The following is a 21842-nucleotide window of genomic DNA, read 5'->3' as shown; positions in this document are numbered from 1 at the left end:
CATAAGCAGTCTCCAGAGCATTTTATTCATGGACGCACTTATTGAAAATGCAGTTAATTCACCCTGTCCATTGAAGACGGAAGAAATTGCATTGAGCAGAAATGACAGAAAGCTAAATACGGGTTAAATTTGGATTTCCTCCCAAAGAAGTCTTCTGTAGCAGAAGGAAATACGCTTTTGTTTTAAATTGGAAAGTATCCATCAAAGGAATTTTCAATAGAGGAATACCCAGTTTTACAAATAAAACAATGACGTACAGTTTTCCTGAAACTGTAAATACCACAGCTCCAGAATAAAATCCAAGGAGCTGATATTTTCTTTACAAAAATAAGAAAGAAAATGCCAATATTCTTTTATCTTAAATGTTAGTTATTTACCCAATTAATGCACCTCATACTGGAAAGACCACAGCCATAAGAACCCCACTGGTATTCCATAGTAAAACAGTTATAGGATTGCAAGTCAGTCAGCTATTTACATTTACGTGGTTCACTTAAGTAAAAAGTTAGATGAGGAGAGATCTTAATTTCCCCCAGCAGCTGACAGATCTTTATTTGCAAATTTAAGAAGAGGTAGGAATCCAACTTGATATCCACTGAAGTTATCCGCTGCAACAGAAAACACATGCTCATTCTTTTTGGAACAAGACAGAAAGCAAATTCATTGACTAGGGATTCAGCTGTCGTGTAAGGCCCATGTTCACTCCCTATGACTGATCCGCACATAAATGCTGCACATCTGGAATTTGTAAAATGATCACTGTTGACATGATGGCACCAGAAGCATAAAGATCTATTTCTCCATTAAAGAGATATCCAGAAGTGAGCTTCTCTCAGCTTCAACTCCCCATCTGCAAAATAGCTGAATAATGCCTTCGTGAATAATTGTTTCAAGGAATAGAGATATTACATGTAAGGTGCTTTACATTTTCTAGAATGTGGTCTAAACATTAATTATTGTCATAGTTTTTTTTCTCTAACTGAATTCCTTGGCTAAATGAAGCTCCACAGTAAAAAGAAAAAAAAGAAACGAACTGGCTCTCCATTACTTGCTTGATTAAAGAATAACTAGTTCTTGCTTTTCTTCTTTCTTCTTTTGTCTCTATGTCTCTTATTTCACTGTTCCAGAAAGCTTGGCGCACTCTTCCAGGCTGAGTTAAATTGTAAAGCTCATATCTATGGTATTCAGCTTAATTTTTGAGCTAGTAGTCTTAATGTCTTTTCATCCTACTTATTTGTTTTCATTTCACATAATGAAGAGTTATGGGCAATTTCAAATATTACACACATACCTTTGTGTCATTTTGGCTAGTCTGATTAAGATACCAGATAGACATCCTATATTTGAGATTGTCCATTTGAGGGAGAGAGGCAGAAATCTCAGTATATTGGTAGAATGCAAGATATGTCATTGCCATGTTTATCACTTGCAAAACATCACAGCAAAATCATTTGCCAGCATGATTGTTTCTCCAGATTAGATCTTCTGTCAGAATATCCAAAAATATGGGTGAAAGCATCAGTGCAAGAGAAAAGCTGATTTTCATTGCATCTTTTATTTATCCAAACCATACTCCCACTGAAATATATTTTCACAGCAGCCTCAGAACTGGCATGAAAGATTTTTATCCCATGAACTTCAGTGGAAAGATTTTTTTTTTAAAAATCCATGTACTAATGGATAGTTAGTCCATTTTCTCTATGACGGAACATAGAAAAAATAGACTATAGGACAAAGCTACAATACATACATCTCTTTGAGGAAGGTCCTGTTGTCACCTTTTTGAACTTAGATCATGAGTCTGGCCCAAGGAAGCCTTCTTTGTAACCTGGAACCCAGGTTGAGTTTCTGACGGAAGGCAAGAGTGAGACAGAAGCTATCCAGTATTCAGGATCTCTGAGGTAGTTGAGCCAAAATACAATCAAGAAGGAGAATCAAGAAGTCAGCATGTAAGGGTGTTCAAGAATATGAGTAGATACCCAAACTGAAAAAGTCTTTGTCCAAGCAATGCTCAACTGGATGAGAAAACCTTATACATTTTTACTGCCTGAAGGGTCCTTTTGCCAATCTTGATGAGAAGGATCACTCCAGAGGTAGATACTTTGGGGAGAACTACTGAGTCGGTCATCGGGATCAGAGGGTTAGTCTTCCAAGATTTTGGACTCGTGCTGGAGCCCATCCTCGGGGAATATCTCTCTAGCAGAGTGTGTGCTTTGGGCTGTTCTCTGGTATTTATATAGTGCCTGGTTGCGTATGGCTTTTTAGTTGTTGACTGGGGTGTTGATGGCCAGCTATTAAGCCATTGCCTGTTGTTTCCTTGTGCTGTCAAGCCCTTGCCTCCTAAGTACTTGATAAGCTGGTGGTAAATCATTACTCCTGTTGACTGACAAGGGGTCTCTATAATGAAGCCTTCCCAGGCTTTCTCAACACCAGGGGCTCACCACAGATGAAAGCTGAATCAACATAATTGATTCAAGTACTCTTGTGAGAGTAATAAGTACCCTTTTGGTAAGCCTCCACCTGTATCGTTCTAGGACTAGCACAACAGCCATCTTCTTCCTTCATATGCCACATCTTGAGTCTGATATCACAATTATGGTCAGCAACACAAGACCAGCTAAAGTAGCTGGCTGGAGTTTCTTACAGGATGAGACAAGTTCCACCTCTACAGGATAATGATCGCTGATCTCTAAGGCCTGGAAAGTGAAGAGAGGGGGAAAAAGGATCAGAAGTAGAAATGTTCCTATGTTCTGCTCTGTACCCAAGGGAAGAAATGCCTTCATCACCAATTCTAACACTTTAGCCCAATCTTTCCCACATCAATGCTTTTCAGAGATGTGGGATTATAGCTTCCATCATCCCAAATCAAGCTCATCATTGACAAAGGCCATGTAACTGGAACTTAATGAAGAAGACAAAATAAGAGAAGAAACAGATAATCTCTCAGACATTACATGATATAGTTAGAGGGAGTCATGAAACATATCTTGACATTTTATAGAAATGGTGGTCAGGGATTGGTTTTCCAGTCTCCTGTGACTTTAGCACCCCTCTTTAAATATCTTTTGCCTATCATAGTACAGAGAATTAGTGCCTGAACTACAAAATTCTTGGATCAAACTTGCGGTTGGGTCCCACAATGCAAAAAGATCAGATGATGATCTTTACTTTGTTTTTGTGGATAAAAGGGTTGCATAACAAATTAAGTCACAATCTAATCAGCCACACTGTATTGTCATTATACCCTTTTCTCTACTAAACTGACCTTTTTACGAATCATACATTGTTTCTAAGCTGTAATCCAAGCACCATTTCTTATGAAGAAGGCCCTAAGTAGTTTCAGATCAAGGTATTTGAAAAAATATATATCTTATGTATGACTTTCCTGCCTGTTATGTGAGGATTGGCAGCCCAGAGTCATTGTGAGTCCAGCAGCATACACTTTAATACATGAGGACGGTGATGATAGCAATAGCAATAGCACTTAGACTTATATACCACTTCATAGTGCTTCACAGCCCTCTCTAAGTGGTTTTACAGAGTCTGCATATTGCTCCCAACAATCTGGGTCCTCATTTTACCAACTTGGAAGAATGGAAGGCTGAGTCAACCTTGAGCGGTTGAGAATTGAACTCCGGGCAATGAGCAGTGAACTAGCCTGCAATACTGCATTCTAACCACTGTGCCACCACAAGTCTTGATGATATAGGACAGTGGTGGCAAACCTATGGCACGGGTGCCAGAGGCGGCACTCAGAGCCCTCTCTGTGGGCACGTGTGCCATCGCCCCAGTCCTAGGCCTTCAGCTGGGTTTTATAAAACCTTTTCGCTTTAGGCCTCTGCCACCATGTGCAAAAAGAAAAAAGCCCAATCAATCAGTCAATTTCAACTTCTCGCGGGAAAAAAAAAGATCTCGCAAAGTTGGAATTGATGGAACTTTTTAGTCCCACCAATTCTGCCGTTACCACTTCAGCCACGCCCACCCAATTGGCCACGCCTACCCAATGGGTCACATCCAGCCAATGGGCCCCACCCACCCGGCACTCGACGATGCATAAGTGAGTTTTGGGTTCCAGTTTGGGCACTCAGTCTCTAAAAGGTTCGCCATTACTGATGTAGGATGATGATGATGTATCTCACCATCTTTAAATATATATTGGATATACAAAGATTTCCCTCTTTTTTTAAAAAAAAATCACTGAGCTTTCAATATAACTAAATTTTCTCTGTTTTGGGGCTGTACCATATTATCCTGCGCCTTCATTTATTGCACTTATGTAACCTTGCTAACATGTTATGTTATTGTTATGTTTTCTGTACTGTACTCCCTTAGCTTTTGGAAAGGTTGCTTTGCATGCCCTTTTTAGAAACAAAACGAACTAGACAAGCAAACAGCTTTTTCTACTGAATGTAGTTATATCGATTTCTGTCTCTCTTCCAAAAATAACTGATACCTCTTCCTCAGAAAGTCCAAATTCCTTGGGGAAATCAAATGGTCGAGCTGATCCAGGCACTACAGCATCCAGGCAGCTTTCACCATGAACCACAATTCTGTTGGGAAGAAGAAATGGATTATAGCAGGATGGATCTTGTAACAGTTCGTTTGACCTGAGCTAGGATGCTGGATCCTGCTGGCGATCCAATGAAATAATAATTCTAAAAAGTCAGGATGTTATAAGCTCCTTTTTTTTATGATAAGGGAACCCTACTGCATTTGGGCCCTCCTGATGAGCAGTACCCTGCCCTTCAGAGCCAAAGTCCTGCACCCAAGCAGTCCTGATCCCACCTGTCATAGGCACAGTGGGTCTTCTCTCGCACGGTGGTGTCAGCTTGGTCTCCAATCAGCCAATGAAAGCCGGGTTTCTGGCGCAGGCGGATGTCTTTCCAACGTTTCTTGGCCACATATCCACAATCTGCATTGAAATCACCCAAGAAAATCATGTCCTGTATGGGAAGGAATAGAAATAACATCCGATCTTTCAAAATCATTAAATTACTAGTAGAATTAGCAAGTTAGCATTGACTCAGCTGCACCTATTATTGACAGATCTTCATCCAGCAATGTGGTGATGTTTTACAAGAATAATAAGTAGCATTTGATATCAGCAAGTGGCAACACCATGGCTGACCTTGAAAAGATAATTAGAGTAGGGCCTGGTTAGAACATGGATGGAAGACCACTAGGAAACCTCAAGATAATAGGCTAAACTGGTAAGGGGGAAAAACAGCTTCAAAAAGGCAATAACAAAACATTTTTATATTTTTTTTTTTTTATTAAAAGTTTTATAAATTTTACAAAAAAGAAAAAAGAATACAAAACGAGACAACATATACAAAAAAAATAAAACTAAACAATACATATATATATAAAAAAAAAAACCCCACCCCTCCCAAACCCCCCCTCCCTTCCCCCCCCCTGAGCTTCCCAGAGCAGAATATAGGCTTAAGAAGTAAAAATAAAAATTAAAGAACTTTATATTTATATATATAAAAAGATTATCTATAATATATATGAAAATAAAACTTATGAAAAAACTATATAATATTTTTGTGTACCCAATCTAAATTGTATAAATTTTATCCATTTATCCCAAACAGCAAGAAACTTCTCTTGCGTTTGTTGCTTTAAGAAAGCCGAAATCTTTGCCATTTCCGCCAGATAAGCTACTTTAAGAAACCATTCCTGCAATGTAGGCAAAGATTCCTTCTTCCAATATTGTCCTACTAACAGCCTAGCGGCTGTAATCAAATTTAACATCAAAACAACCTCCTTTGTATCACAATCTGTAACAATACCTAACAAAAATAATTGCGGAGTAAATTTTACCCTCCTTCTAAAAATTCTCTGGATATTCCACCATATTTTGATCCAAAATGCTTTTATCTCTCTGCATGACCACCAAATATGATAATAGGAAGCCTCCTTATAACCACATCTCCAACATTTGGGTTGCACGTCAGGGTACATATAAGACATTTTTTGTGGATCAAGGTGCCATCTATAAAACATTTTATAAAAATTCTCCCTTAAGTTCTGTGCTTGTGTAAATTTGACATTTCTCACCCAAATATTTTCCCAGGTGTCCAATGAGACTGGCTCACCAAAATTCTGCGCCCATCTTATCATACAATCTTTAATTAGTTCCGTTTCTGAATCCAATTCAACTAAAACCGCATAAATTCTCTTAATGTGGGTTTGTCTTGAATCCTTCACTTGCTTGATAAGATTTTCATCTTCTCTAAGAAAACCCACCTTACAATCCATCTTCCATCTGTCTAATAATTGCCTATATTGGAACCAAGAATAAATAAGGTTTTCTTGTGCTAACTCTTCCCGTGATTTTAATTGCCAGTTTTGTCCATCCCATTTAAGTAACTGTCTATAAGACACCATATCCATTTTAACCCCTCTTTTTATTGCTTCTATCGCATGCCAAGGTATAGCCCATAATGGTACTTTGAAATCACTTTTATAATATTTTCTCCAAATCCTAAGTAAAGAAATTCTTAAGATATGAGATTTAAAAGCCCAATCCATTTTTTTATTGAATATTAAATAGGCATGCCACCCATAAAGTAAATCCCATCCCTCTAGATAAAGTATCTCAGAATTTGTCAAATTTACCCAATCACTGATTAGTGTTAAAACCACCGCAGCATAATATAATTTCAAATTTGGTACCTTAAGTCCACCCCTCTCACGGAAGTCTTGCATAATTTTAAACTTAACCCTTGGCTTTTTCCCTGCCCAGATAAATTTATTAAGACCCTTCTGCCACTCATTTAAATTAATCTCATTTTTCAAAATTGGTAACATTTGAAACAGAAAAAGAAACTTGGGTAAAATATTCATTTTTATCACTGCAATTCTTCCCATGAGGGATAATTGCAACTTTTCCCAGTTCTTCAAGTCCTTCTGTACCCTGACCCACAACCTTTCATAATTATTTTTAAATAATTTTACGTTAGAAACAGACAACATCACCCCCAAATATTTTACCTTATTAACAATCTCAAAACCCGTCAGGTTAGTCAAAATCTGCTTCTCCTGACTAGACATATTTTTAGGTAAAATTTTGGTCTTATTTACATTAATCTTAAAACCCGAGACCAAGCCATAATGAAAAACATTTTTATATTGAGAGCTAGGTTGGTGTGACAGTTAAAAGGCTGGACTAGAATCAGAGAAATGGTGAGTTCTAGTCCTGCCTTCAGCATGGAAGCCAGCTGGGTGACTTTGGGCCAGTCTACCTCTCTCAGTCCAGCCCACCTACAGGGTTGTTGTGGTGAAAAAACAGGAGAAAGGAACATAATGTATGCTGCCTTGATTTTTAGAAATAAAAGTGAGATATAAATCATTAAATAGATGCCAAGAAATCTATTGTTCAACCAAAACTTTATTTTACTCTTGAACGTTCAAGGTGCTTTACCTTTGTTACCTTGTAATCCTTTTCAAGGACCATCAGGGCACATTGCAGAAGGATACCAGAAGCCGTGTTACGAGTTTGTTGTAAAGATGAGAGGAATGCATGAATAACAAAATGCTGTTTTAACCTGTTACTTATTAGAAGGGCAATTTATTTTCCTTCTTTGTTTTGATCATTTGTACTGACTTTTCATGAATGGCAGTGTATGACTACCATAAAGTAAGTGGGAAAAATGTTGAAGCTGACACAGAATTGGTAGAATTGGTAGAATTAGCTGCTTGTTTCAAACTTTACATAAATGGCAAACTCTAGCTAGTCACATAAGCTGACAGGAAGTGGTAGCAATATTAATGTGGCGTTGCTCGGAATTGCCCAGCAAATTTAAATTCAGCTGAAATATTGCTGGTGGGATACTAACTGGCTTTACATGTATCACAAATTTAATTCTACTTTTAATCTACTTTTGCTGATTTTAAAGATTTTCTTGGAGATTGAAACAAGAGTGGTTTGGAACCTGGTTATTTTCAAGACCTTCTTTTCCAGAGAAATGCTTTCTCTTATGTTTGAATCAACACCATTTGCTAGGCAGGGGGAATGGGATGGGAGGAGAGGGGCAGCCAGACTAATACCAACACATCATATCACCGCAGTAAAAGCCCTGCCCTTTCCTATGTGCATTGTGATGTTGTGTGCATGCCTCAAAGGAATGGAGATTGTGCTGTGATGGCATGCTGCTGCTTTCCTTGTGATGAAAGTAGCAGGATCCCATGGATGCTGCTGGTATGAATGAATATGTTAAGTCTTCTTTTATGGGAATACAGTATCCATATGCTGTATACAAAATCATATTAATATTGCAAATGTAGCTGGGGATGCCAACTGGCAGTGAAAAGGGACTGGGGGGAAGGAGGGAGAGCAGTGTAAATGCTCCAATGTTTGGGGCCCTTCTATAAATTCTCTGCCTCTTGCATCGATCATTGACATACCTCTGTGGCCCAGCGTTCCTGAACATTAAGGAAAACGTCATAGAGAGCATCAATTTCAGCTTCTGCCTTGGATGGCATTGTGTGCTGTGGGATCAGCACCAGCTCTGGAAGCTCTTAGGAGAAGCACAAATAGAAAAAGACAACTGTAAGGATCAGCCACTCAGCTCGGAAACCAAACTCAACATATTATTGTTATGAACCACTGAGGTACCTGGGTAGTCAGTACAGGATAAATCAAAAAAATAAAGAACAAATTCAACCACAACAGTGAGAACAAGCTAAACTTTGGAGCCTCTGATCTCCCCTGGTTATTTTGATTAGACTTGAAACAAACCTCTGAATACAGGTATCGTGGAAAACATTGAAACTCTTCTTAAAAAAACTCTGGCCACAGGTGCTGGAAAGCAAAGGGTCCCCACCCGCTGCTCTACATGACCCAATGAAATTCTTGGGAAAGGAAAGAAAGATGAGGCAGCAAGAAGAGCTAGCTCATCTTCTGGCATGCTAAGCCTCCTACTGAAATTATATTGTATTAAAAAAGGAAAAAGACATTGGAATTTGTTTATAAAAGGAAAATATGCTGGTGGCATACAATGCTAGCAGAGGTTCTTGTTCTCTGTTTCCATGATTGTTATTGTGTGGTGTGTTTTGATTTAAGGGTGAGGGAAATATCAGTATTTTCCAACGGTGGTCAGTTTTCCTTCTCCAAAATAAATAGGATAATTATGTTGTGCTTTGTGAAAGCATGTATACAAGCTAACAATACAGGCTTAGATCCAATTGTTACCTTGTACTCAGTATGCTTCTAGAGTAAATATCTTGTTTGTCACCTGAAATTTGTATTCTAATTAAATTGATATTTTGTTATTTTAGGGGAGGGAGGGAGGATGTCTCATTAAGCATTTGAAGTCCTGACTTACTCAACCAACTATCTTGTATTTCACTTTTAGAGCAGTCATTTCTCTACCATTTTATGAGAAGCCGTACTACTTACTCATTTTCTAAACTTGTCCCTGGATTCAACTATATTGGACAATAGAGATTTCTGGATCAGAGCATTCTGATGGTTATAAATCTCAAGAACAGCAGGAGTCTTTGAAGTGAGGCTTAAGAAAAAAAATGCCAGAAACTTCCCTCTGGATCATTCTCCTCCAGAGATCTGAATTATTCTTGCTGGAAATGAAACCCCATTTATAATCTGGGATCTCACCTTTGTTTGCCATGCTGAAACGGGCGATAAAGGGTTCACGAGCAAAGACATCAGGTCGGTCTGGATGCAGGTCTTCATATGTATAGTAATCCAGTATCTGAGCCTTCTGATTCCTACAGGAAGTGGAAAACACGAGAAAACAGGCTTGGTCCCAGGAAGGAGATGAAAGTTAGCATTAAAAGACCCAACAATAGATTTCTCTCCAAGCTGGATTTCTCTTCCCATCTCCAAAATAATTTTCTTCGGTAGTGTAATGGGGGAAGGATTTGGTTTCTTTTTGCCATACTTTTTGTGTTCCCATTGTGTTCCCATCTAGCTTTCCATTTCTCCACCTACCTTGGATGGACCACTGCATGTTTACAAGTAAAGAAGGGAATAAGATTGTATTGGCTCAATAGCTCTGCTGATGTTGTCATTTTTCTTTTTTTCACCCATATTTTAGATCTTATAAGAAGCAATCTTTTATGGCTATATGGTGTGCTCTGCTTAATGGATTATGCATTATAAAGGGAGAGTTGGTGAGGTTATAAATTATAAAGCCTAACTTGCTGACAAGCCTTGCACATTGTTCTGTCCTTTATTCTTTTACTAATAAAAGCAGATTATTTGAAGGCAAGGATTGGCCACATGGGGTCTATAAGCAGCCCTGTGCTGCAGACCTCTCTCGTGTGCTTAAGCTAGGCCCATGGATCCAAATTATTTTCATCTCCTGCAACTTAAATTGTGAGGTCTTGCTAGATGTGCAGTTTGTGGAATCTTACAGCTTCTTAATCTTGGTTTCCTCCAGGTTTAAGGGTACGGTGGACTCTTAATGTGTCTAAAGGATGATAATTGGGAAATAGCAGATGTAAATAGCAGACTCTGAAGGCATTTATTAATGTTTGGAAGTGAATCATGGTGGTGGAAGGATCTGCATACAAATCCCTTGTTTGCAGGTGACAGAGGATACAATGAAACATGGATGGATGGATGGATGGATGGATGGATGGATGGAAGGAAGGATGGATGTAGATCAGTGGTTCTCAACCTTTTTAATGCCGCGACCCCCAACCGGTCGTAAGTCGAGGACTACTCAACCGGTCGTAAGTCAAGGACTACTCAACTGGTGCAGCACCGTTTGCAGAATGGGACTTTTGGCAGGCTCAGCAGGGCAGAAACAGCCTGGACAATTCCTATTGGCTTTTGAAAGCCAATAGAATTAGACTCTATTCAAGAGAGTCTATTCTATTGGCTTTCAAAAGCCAATAGAATAAAAGGGAGTAGCACAGCTAAGGAAAAGGGGGAAAAAATGGCGGACTGCGTTGTTTGGCGACCCCTGTGAAATGGTCGTTCGACCCCAAATGGGGTCCCGACCCACAGGTTGAGAACCACTGATGTAGATAGATAGATAGATAGATAGATAGATAGATAGATAGATAGATAGATAGATAGATAGAATAGTTTGATAGATGGATGAGAAATGGATAGAGAAAAGATTGCGAGTTTGTATGTATAGTGGTATGAAAACAAATAAAATAAATGGATTCAGAATGCTTATATGTGAGCATACCATGTATGTGTTGGCCAAGCTCTTCTCAAAGGCCTGATCTGGTTCCCACAAAAATAGCTCTGCTTTAGGAATTCAGGATTAGAATGGATCTGACACAGATGGTAAAAAATATGGTGACATCATTATTATCCTAATGTTCAATAACACATGTACATCCAATCATAAATATTGCTACAGGTAGTTGGACTAAGTGAATATACCTGTATATGAATACATATCGTTCTTGATAATTTCCACGCCCCAGCAAAGGGCTGGTGAGGTAACTGTAGCTGTGTAGATCATCAAACCTGGGAAAAGAAAATCCCATAGGATTTAAGCATGCTTTATTTTCTGAACCAAGAGTACAGTACATGGCTATGGAAAGGTGGGAATCTTCTACCCTTAGATCAGTGGTTCTCAATCTTTCTAATGCCGTGACCCCATAATACAGTTCCCCATGTTGTGGTGACCCCCAAGTAGGTGTGGCCACCAATAAGAGGGAGTAGGACAGCTAGGGAAAAGGGAACAAAATGGTGGACAGCATGGTTTGGCGACCCCCATGAAATGGTCGTTCGACCCCAAATGGGGTCCCGATCCACAGGTTGAGAACCACTGCCTTAGATAATCTCCTGATCTTGCCAAACTAAAGCAACTATTTGAATACATCTACAATGATAAGTCTTGGAATTGTTAGGGAGAAGCTGTTTTAAATGAGTAGCTAAAAGAAGGACTAGGAGTGATATAATAGCAGTGTTCCAACATTTGAGGGGCTGCCACAAAGGAGAGGGGGTCAATCTATTCTCCAAAGCCCCTGAAGGCAGGACAAGAAGCAACGGATGGAAACTAATCAAGAAGAGAACCAACCTAGAAATAAGGAGAAATTTCCTGACAGAACAATTTATTAGCGGAATGGCTCGCCTCCAGAAGTTATGGGTGCTCCAGCACTGGAGTTTTTAAGAAGAAATTGGGCAATCATTTGTCTGAAATGGTATTGAGTTTTCTCCTAGAAGACCTCCAAGATCCCTTCCAACTCTGTTATTCTGTTAACTTTATTTCTCCTGACCAGGTTTTCCATGTTTTTCCCCCTGCAGTGCAGTCCCTCCCTCCTGACAATCCAGACTACATTACACCATAAGGAGAAAGGCAACTGCTACTTGTCTTTTTCAAATATCTGGACTGCCTTTCTTGCCTAAATGGGTCCTTTCTGCTTTCCTTTCCTGCATCTGATCGCTCCAAATTCTCAATCATCCCTGACATCAATTCCTGCCCATCTATTTATGTCCCTCTGCTCTTTTGGATCATGTTTCTTCTCCAGCCGTCAGACTCACTGGTGCAAGGCATTCATCAAAGCAGGCACTGCCTTTCCTTTTGCATCCATCACTTCTTGTAAGACTGAGATATCACAGCGAGCCAAGATCTGTAGACGTAAAAGAAGGGAATAGAGCAGAGTATTAGAATTAAACCCCTTTGGATCCCTTTGTATTTTTGGGGGGGAAAGCTGGCTGTGACTGAGTCAGTTCAATATGGCCCAGCTGATCTGATTGCAGCTTATCCTGAAAGTTGGAATCAGAGAAAGCAGTGAAATGAGTTCAGGTATCAGGCGTGAAGGATGGAGAGGAAGATTGCTGCCAGCTGCTCCCATTGCTTTTCTCTTAGCTTCAGTCAATTAGAAACAAGCCTAACTTAACAAAACATATTCTTGACAAGGAATTGTATATGGGTGGTGATGAGTAACAAGGGAATCAAGACTTTTGCATTGCTATGTACCCAATTCTTCTTCATTTGAAATGGACTTCTAGCATTGATACATGAGTATCCAGAGCTCTGGGGGAAGAGTGACATCATGCACATTATGGCACCATTGCACATGTGTTCCAAATTATGCACTGGGGTAATTCATGCCGTGAGGCCATGAGTCAGTCCCTTTGTACTGATCTCAAGTGCTGAACAAATATTTCAGGCTTTGCCAATAGCTTCATAAGGGCTAGAAGTTTAATTTAATTTTTAAAAAAGCAGAAGAAATTCATTTTCCATATTTTTCTTTTCAAGGGCTGCAAAGAGAAAGGGGAAGGAAATAGCCGGGGACTCCCTCTGGCCACCTACCTTGACAAGTATCTCCACGACTCTAGGTTTGTTCATCTTCCCTTGAGCAAAACGTTGAGCATTGAAGGCACATATCCGGAAGGCAGCTGCTCCTGAGCACAACAGCAGGAGCAGCACGGCAGGCAGAGAGCGTGGTGCATCCATCCTTAGGAATCCAACTCTATATGTGAAAGAATGAAAGAGAGCAAAAGGAAGGAAAGCAGATTGCTTGAAAAACTGGAAGGGATGGAGCTTCTGGTGGTCAGCGACGATGATGGCGGCTACTCCGTAGCCGTCCTCCTGGGACAGCGTTAGATCCGCGGAGCACAGCGGACATCAGCTGGCCCGCGGCTCGAAATCCCCTTCCCGGGCGAAGGGAAGGGGTAGAGACTACACGAATAGAGGTAGAACCTCTTAACGGATTTTTGGGGGGGGTAGAAAGAGTGCTCCCTCACAGTTCGTGCTTTCTCCGCCTCCCAGCTGTTTTTGTTTCTTCGGAAACAAAGTGAAACGCCGCTACCATCTCCACGCTTAAAGTGTTCTGGTGAGTGACTTCTAAAGCGGACAGAGCTGTCTAAAGGATTTTATTTGGAGTGTAGTGTTTTATTTCTCTTTTAGTTCATGTTGATTTCCTTCTTTTTTGTTTTTTACTGGTCTGGAGAGTGAAAGTAAGATGGCGTTTTGAAAGTGCTTTGCTTTTTTTTTCCGGAAAGAAAGAACGGACTTAAATGAAACGTATGGACTGCTTTTAAGCTCTTCTTTTCTTTTGAAAGCGTTTTGGAGGTTTTGAATTTCTTTTCTTGCACTCTCCCTGGTTTTTTCTTCTAAACCTTAAGGATTTTAGTATTTTCTTTTTCTTTTTTTTAAGAAGAAAGAAGGAGAGAATAAGATTTTGAAAAATGGCTTCAAAGAGGCAACCAGCCTCTATAGTTTCTAAGGTGGTCTCCTCTCCTGCAATTCTAACAGTACAACAACAACTCAAAGCTACACCACCAGTACTGCAACCTAAAGTCACACCTCCACCTTCTCCTCCTTTGCCAGGCTTATCTGCACAAGACATTAAAGATATAATGGGTAATGCTGTATCCCAAATCAGAGAGGAAATGAAGCAACTTCTTGAACAGAATAAGTCTGAAAGTAAAGAGGAAATGAAAGACCTTCTTAAACAGAATAAATCTGAAAGTAAAGAGGAAATGAAGGAGCTTTTAGAGGAGAATAATACTATCTTGAGGCAAGACATAGTAACAGCTTTATCAGGCCTGGCTTCTGTGGTCGAGAAGCTGGATTCCAGAGTGGAAGAGGTTGCAGATAAAGTAGACCTCCTTGAAGATAAATTCCAAGATATGGAAAAAAAGATGGAAACCTCACAAGAGGATATTCTTATGTCTCAGTATAGGGAAATGGAGTATGCTTTGAGAATTAGGGGTCTGAAAGAAGATATGAATCAAGATTTGACAGAGATGGTGCTTAATGATCTAGCTGTTGTTCTGAATAGGGACAAAGATGGACTACGTAGAGAAGTGGAAAAAATTTACAGAGTTAATTCCTGGATTGCGAAACAAAAGAATCTGCCAAGAGATGTGGTGATCTACTTTGCAAAGAGATCTCTGCGTAATGAAATCATACAAGCTTTTTATAATAAGAGATTCCAGATTGCTGCCCAAGATGTTATTATTCTAAAGGAAATCCCATCCAAAGTTTTAAGAAATAGAAAAGACTTTGCCTTTCTAGCTAATGAACTTAAAACAAGACTGGTGCCATTCAGATGGGAGATTCCGATGGGTATTGTTTTGAGCCATGCGGGGACACGTTACAGATTAACACGGTTGTTAAAGCTAAAGAGTTTTATAATACGGTCCTGGGAGCAGGCTCATCTTCATCTATGATTCAGAAAGCTCTGGGCGGCAAAGAGGTGGAACAACAGTCTGAAGGATTAGGTCTGATGGCTGCTGGAAAATTACAGGTGGAATGGTCGCGCCAAGCAGAGGTCAAAGAGCAGAGAATGACTCGTGCAGCGCATAGACGTAAGGAAAAGGAACAACAGAAGAAAGAAGTTAAAGAATCTTCTCATGAAAGTGTCTCGTTGCCGGTGGGAGGAGCAAGACCCAAGAGCTCTGCAACACATTCTTCAATGGCAGATCTTCAGGCAGTCTTCTCCAGGCTCCTGGTTAAGGGAGATGGCAAAGTTCCTGACCTGGAATGTTAACGGCCTTAACTCCCCTCAGAAAAGAAAGAAAATTTTTTATTACCTAAAGCAACATAATAATGATATTATTTGTTTGCAGGAAACTCATATTCTACTCAAAGATCAAAAATATTTAGCCAATGCTCGTCTGGGATCTCATTTTGTATCTCCTGCCCCTGGGAAAAAAGGGGGTGTGGTTATTTACGTTAAGCAAAGTCTACCAGTTTGTCTGGTAGAATCAGATCCTCAAGGAAGATATGTTATGATTGAACTTGGTTTATATGGTAAGAAAATACTTATAGTGGGACTGTACGCACCAAACCAGCAACAGGAACAATTTTATAGATTGTTACATCAGAAAATAACTTCACTGGACTATAGATCTGTGATATTAATGGGAGATTGGAATGGTGTCTTAGATACACAAAGGGACAAAAAAGGTTCTTCTACCTTTTTTAAACAGGCCAAATTACCTAAAGCCTTTTTTGATCTGAAAGAGGATTGGGAGCTGAGGGATTATTGGCGTGAACGTAATCAAGAGGAGAGAGACTTTACCTTTTTCTCAGATAGACATCAATCTTTTTCAAGAATTGACTTTTTCTTGATTACAACTGACTTATATAATAGGGTAAAGAATGTAAAAATCTTTCCTAGGTCATTGACGGATCATAGTCCAGTTTGGATGGAAATGGCTGATGAAAAAGAGGAGAGGAGATCCTGGAGGGTGAATGAGAACTTATTTAGACAAGAAAGGAATGTTCAAAAATTAAAGGAGTGCTTAAAGGATTATTTTGCTTTAAATATGCATAAGGGAACATCAGTATCAATGGTATGGGACGCAGGTAAAGCTTTCATGCGTGGGATTCTGATAAAAATGAATAATGTCCATAGACAAAAGCAGATTCAGAAACGTAAGGAACTGGAAGATGAGATTAAATTAAAAGAAAAGTCTTTGATTCTAAATCCTTTAGATGAAAAGGTTAAAGAATCTATAAAGTTGCTAAAAACACAATTTAATATGTTGATGGCTGATCAAACCGCAACTAACTTATTGTTTATGAAACAAAATACATTTTGTAATGCTAATAAACCAGGGAGATGGTTGGCCTATCAATTAAGAAAGAAACAGAGACAGAGAATTATAGATAAAATAAATTATAATGGTAAATTAGTTTATCAGAAGAAGTTGATTAAGAACAAGAAATTAATGGTTTAATTACCAATGAGGAAATTGTGACAGTTATTAAGCAATTAAAATTAGGTAAAGCGCCGGGTACGGATGGTTTGACATCCATTTATTATAAAACTTTAGTAGAAGAGATGATTCAGCCTTTATGTGAGCTTTTTAATAATATATTACAGGGCTCAGAGATTCCTCCATCATGGCGCAGTGCTTTTATATCCTTGATTCCAAAAGAGGATCAAGATCTTACTTTACCAAAGAATTATAGGCCTATATCTCTCTTAAATGTAGATTATAAGATCTTTGCAAAAATTTTAGCTAATAGGCTTATGAGGGTTATGCATCAGCTTATACATAAGGATCAATCGGATTTTATAACTGGTAGGTATATGAAAAATAATGTTAGACAAATTATTAATTTATTAGAATATTTAGATAAGAATAACCAAATCTCTGCAGGGCTGATATTTTTAGATGCTGAAAAAGCTTTTGATCAATTGAATTGGCAGTTTATGTTAAGAGTAGTTGAGGAGATGAATTTTGGAGAAAAAATATTACAAGCTTTTGGTGCTATATATCAAAAACAAACGGCACAACTTATTGTTAATGGGGGTTTGTCAGAGGTTTTTACAATAGAAAAAGGTACAAGACAGGGATGTCCATTGTCACCGTTACTGTTTGTTTTAACATTGGAAATTTTGTTGATTAAAATTTGAGAGTCGCAGGAAATAAAAGGAATAGAAGTTAACAAAAAAGAATATAAGTTAAGAGCTTTTGCAGATGACTTGGTGGTTACTTTGTCTCAACCTACCTATTCTGTAGTAAAGTTACTACAACTGATTTACCAATATGGACGGGTTTCGGGTTTTAAAATTAATAATAATAAGACTAAAATATTATCTAAAAACATGACTAATCGGGATAAGCAGATTTTGGTTAATTTGACTGATTTTGAAGTTGTTGATAAGATAAAATATTTGGGGGTTAATTTATCTGTTTCTAATGTAAAATTGTATAAGAATAATTATGAAAGGCTGTGGGTCAGGGTACAGAAAGACTTGAAGAATTGGGAGAAGTTACAGTTATCTCTTATGGGAAGAATTGCAGTGATTAAAATGAATGTTTTACCAAAATTTCTCTTTCTGTTTCAAATGCTACCTATTTTAAAGAATGAGGTTAATTTAAATGAATGGCAGAAAGGCATTAATAAATTTATTTGGGCAGGGAAAAAACCAAGGGTAAAGCTTAAAATTATGCAAGATTTCCGTGAGAGAGGTGGACTCAAGGTACCGAATTTGAAATTATATTATGATGCTGTGGTTTTAACATTAATTAGTGATTGGGTAAATTTAACAAATGTAGAAATACTCCATCTGGAGGGTTGGGATTTACTTTTTGGATGGCATGCCTATTTAATTTTTAATAAAAAAGTGGATCGGGTTTTTAAATCTCATATTATAAGGATTTCTCTACTTCGGGTTTGGAGGAAATATTATAAAAGTGATTTTAAAATACCATTATGGGCTATACCTTGGCATGCGATAGAGGGGATAAGGAGAGGAGTTAAAATGGATAGGGTTTCTTATACACAACTACTTAGATGGGATGGCCAAAATTGGCAGTTAAAATCTTTGGAAGATTTATTACATGAAAATATTACCTATTCATGGTTTCAATATAGACAAATAGTGGATAGATGGAAGATGGATCATAATATGGGCTTGCTTAGAGAAGATGAAAATCTTTTTAAACAAGTAAAGGATCAAAGACGAACTCACATTAAGAGAATTTATGGGGTTCTAGTGGAACTGGATTCAGAATCAGAACTAATCAAAGACTGTATGATTAAATGAGCACAAAATTTTGGTGAACCAGTTCTACTGGATACCTGAGAAACTATCTGGGTGAGGAATGTCAAATTTACACAAGCCCAGAACTTAAGGGAGAATTTTTATAAAATGTTTTATAGATGGCACCTTGATCCACAAAAAATGTCTCTTATGTATCCTGACTTACAGCCTAAATGTTGGAGATGTGGTTGCCTGGACGCCACTTATTATCATATTTGGTGGTCGTGTAAAAATATAAAAGCTTTTTGGATTAAGATATGGTGGAATATCCAAAGAATTTTTAGAAAGAGGGTAAAATTTACTCCACAACTGTTTTTGTTAGGTATTATTACTGATTGTGATGCTAAGGAGGTTATATTGATGTTGAATTTGATTACAGCCGCAAGGCTGTTAGTAGGGCAATATTGGAAGAAGGAATCTTTGCCTACCTTGCAAGAGTGGCTTTTTAAAGTTTCCTATCTGGCGGAAATGGCAAAGATTTCGGCTTTCTTAAAGGAGCAATCGCAAGAGAAATTTTTTGCCGTATGGGAAAAATGGATAAATTTCACACAATACAAATTGGATATAAAAAAATACCATTTAGCCTTTTTATAACCTGTATATAAACTTTGATATTTTATAGATTGTACTTTTTCTCTTTTTTCTTTTTTTTTATCTCTTTTCTTCTTTCTTTTTTCTTCTTTTTTAGGCACTTTTTCTTTTTAATGTTTATGGTTTTTTTTGTTATATATATCTTATTGTTAATTATTTTATAAGTTGTTTAACTTTTTTTTAGGATTTTTAAAATTTCAATTAAGCCTATATTCAGCTCTGGGAAGCTCTGGGGGATGGAGGGGGTGGTTTGGGAGGGGTTGGGTGAGGGTTGTTTTGTTTTTTTTGTTGTTGTCTTTTTTGTTTTTTGTAAAAACTTTTAAAAATTTTCAATTCAAAAAAAAACTGGAAGGGATAAGAGGAAGGGGAGATTTATATTTTGCAACAAACCCAGGTTAAAAATGGAAAGGAGGGCAACAAAGCAGATACCAATCCAGATACTGAAAGTCCAGGTATGTCAATGCTTCCTGGGCCAATATAGATTTGGGGCTTGGCCTGGGTCTAAGTGACAGCCAGGGTGGTGTAGTGCTTAAAGGCACTGAAGAATTCAGGATTGTGAATTAGGTCCAGATGGCAGTGGAGTAATTTGGGGCCAGTCCCTCTCTCTCAGCCCTAGGAAGAAGATAAGGGTAAACAAACCACTTCTAAAAGTGCTGCCAGCAAACTGTATAGACTTGTCCATTTAGTCTCCAGCAGTTAAGACCGACTCAAAGGCACACATGCACAAAAGAATGTGAGGATTGTTATCAAGGCCATGACAGATGTTGTATCCCTTCTATATTATTATAGCCTTAATCTTGGCAGAATTTCCATCTAGTTAATTGTAATTAAGCCTTGGATTTATAACTCCTTTTATCGTTATGCTCCTGGGGCTCATTCTCAGACTACATTTTTGCACCTTTGCGAACAGCCAATGGAAGAATGGGAGAATTGAGAGTAGCCTTCGGTAAGGTGGGCAGCTATGTAAGTTTGATTAATTATAAATAAAATAAGTTAATAAATAATCCAAAAGTCCTTCCTTCCCGTTCCATTTCATGGCATTTTAGAAAAAAAAAAAAAAAAAGCAGAATCAGTACTGAAAGAAACCGTAGTAGGGAAGGCAAGCCCCAATGATGCGCTATCCAAAGTTGCCCGGCCGTCTGCCCTGCGCGGACACGCAATTGAAGCAAATCATTTTGGCACGCGCCGATTCTAATTAGTGCTTGAAAACCACCATCCGAACTTGGAAATGGGGCTGGTATATGGTTTGACAGCAGCAGCTCTTGCTGTAAAAGAGGAAGTGGCATCGGGCTGTTATTTAACCGGCTTGGGAGGGGACCGGGATGGATCTTGCAAAGGTTCCAGAGGGGATCCAGAGGTATCTTGGACACCCGCATTTCCACACTTAAGAGCCAGCTGGATCACTGGGGGTGAACCTCGTCTGCCATGACACAAACACCACAACTAGGAAGGGCGCCGGACGTTGCTCCTGCTACGAGTCCTCTCTTCCTTCTTTCCTCCCTTCCTTCTTTCTCCGCCACTTTGGGCGATCGGACCGTGCTTCACGCACCGGGCCTTGGCTCCCTTCCCTCGATTACCAAGCGCCTTACCTGCCACATTGAGTTTGGTGACCGCCGGCGCCAAGTCAGTCCCACTTCTCGCCGCCGTCCCATCCAGGGCTTCAGCAGACGAGGCGGGGGCTCGACGAATCCTCGAATCCGGTAGCCCACCCCAGAGAGGGAGGGCGCTCGCAGACTGACTCATCCCAGCGGCTTCCGCGTCCTTTGGGAGGCCTTCTCATCTGTGCTCGCGCCCAATGCCTTCCTAGGTCCGCTTTCTCTTCTGTACGTCTACGGAGGCTCTCAGCCACCCAGGTCATGGTTGGTCCAAAGGTGCTTTTTCAGCAGCTTTGGGACAACTTCCAATTGGCCTCAACGACTCTTGAAAAGAATGCAAATGACCAGCTCTCTGCAAGGTATATAAATCCTTCCGTTCTCCACCATCCAGTCAGAGTTGAAGAAGCTTTTCGGAGGAGAAGTGAAATGTCTTCAAAAAAAAAACAAAAACAAGACAGTCCAGTTGCCTCCTGAAAAAGCACCTTTGGGGTTTCTCTTCTGTACTTCCCCAGTTTTCCGTGACCTGCAAAGATGCAAGTTGGTATCAAAAAGGGAGAGGGTATTGTTTATTTAATGGTGCATTAGCGGAATCTGGCCAAAGATACTTTTTTTCTTGCCACAGTTTTTGTCTTTTCTAGCTTCTCCAAGCTGCCTCCTTAGCACTTTCTAGTTCAAACAGAACAATGGCACTTCCCCAGGACCTTTGTGTTGTTTCCTCCTGCACCCCTGTGCTCCTAGCTAGCCTGCAAAGTACTTACACCCTTACAGAAAGGTATGCCAGGAGCCAAAAGGCATTGTCTTAGCAAGGTTGAGAATCTCTGGGCCTTGCTGAACTAGTTGGAGAGAGGTCCACTGCTTGTTGGTTATGGGCCTCAACAAACCATCCACTTGAGGAGAATGGCAATGGGTGTTGTCCCAGGTTCAGCCACAGCTGCCAAGGACCAGCAGGTCTACCCTATCCACACCAACTGGTGGAAGGATCTCCTTTTGTGGGAATGGGGAGATGGGAAGTGGCTAGAAAACTTCAGCATGACAAAGAAGACACTCTTTGACATTGCTGATCAGTTGATCATTTTGCGTAAGCCAATCCCTTTGAAGAAGCAAGTAGTCATTCCTGTGTGGTGGCTGGCAACCATGGCTTCCTACTGGGAGATTGTCCAACACTTTGATGTTTGGGAAATCAACAGTGGGCACTTTTTTTCTTGA

General features: G+C 39.3%; 1 protein-coding gene across 1 annotated transcript; it reads right to left on the bottom strand.

Annotated features, from left to right (window-relative positions):
* Positions 1-1093: 1093 nt before the first annotated feature.
* On the bottom strand, positions 1094-20824 carry LOC120318455 (deoxyribonuclease-1-like 1). Its single transcript, XM_039366089.1, has 9 exons — positions 20631-20824; positions 13254-13413; positions 12479-12567; positions 11372-11458; positions 9623-9735; positions 8413-8525; positions 4786-4943; positions 4454-4550; positions 1094-2696 (listed from the first exon to the last, which is right to left on the bottom strand). Exons 2-9 carry the CDS (start codon positions 13395-13397, stop codon positions 2562-2564), a joined length of 936 nt encoding a protein of 311 aa, XP_039222023.1. The 5' UTR covers positions 13398-13413; positions 20631-20824; the 3' UTR covers positions 1094-2561.
* Between the last annotated feature and the right edge of the window lie 1018 nt (positions 20825-21842).

Source organism: Crotalus tigris, unplaced genomic scaffold (genome assembly GCF_016545835.1).
Source record: "Crotalus tigris isolate CLP2741 ecotype Arizona unplaced genomic scaffold, ASM1654583v1 scf7180000020218.1340706, whole genome shotgun sequence".
In the NCBI taxonomy this organism is placed as follows: domain Eukaryota; kingdom Metazoa; phylum Chordata; class Lepidosauria; order Squamata; family Viperidae; genus Crotalus; species Crotalus tigris.
The sequence above is the reverse complement of the archived record's forward strand: the minus strand, read 5'-3'. Positions and strand labels throughout refer to the sequence as shown.

Coding starts and splice junctions, on each gene's coding strand:
- LOC120318455 (XM_039366089.1), bottom strand. CDS start 13,397: ATGGATGCACCACGCTCTCTGCCTGCCGTGCTGCTCCTGCTGTTGTGC. Junction 11,459..12,478: donor TTGATGAATGCCTTGCACCA/GTGAGTCTGACG, acceptor TTCTTTTCCCAG/GTTTGATGATCTACACAGCT. Junction 4,551..4,785: donor ACCCACTGTGCCTATGACAG/GTGGGATCAGGA, acceptor TCTTCCCAACAG/AATTGTGGTTCATGGTGAAA.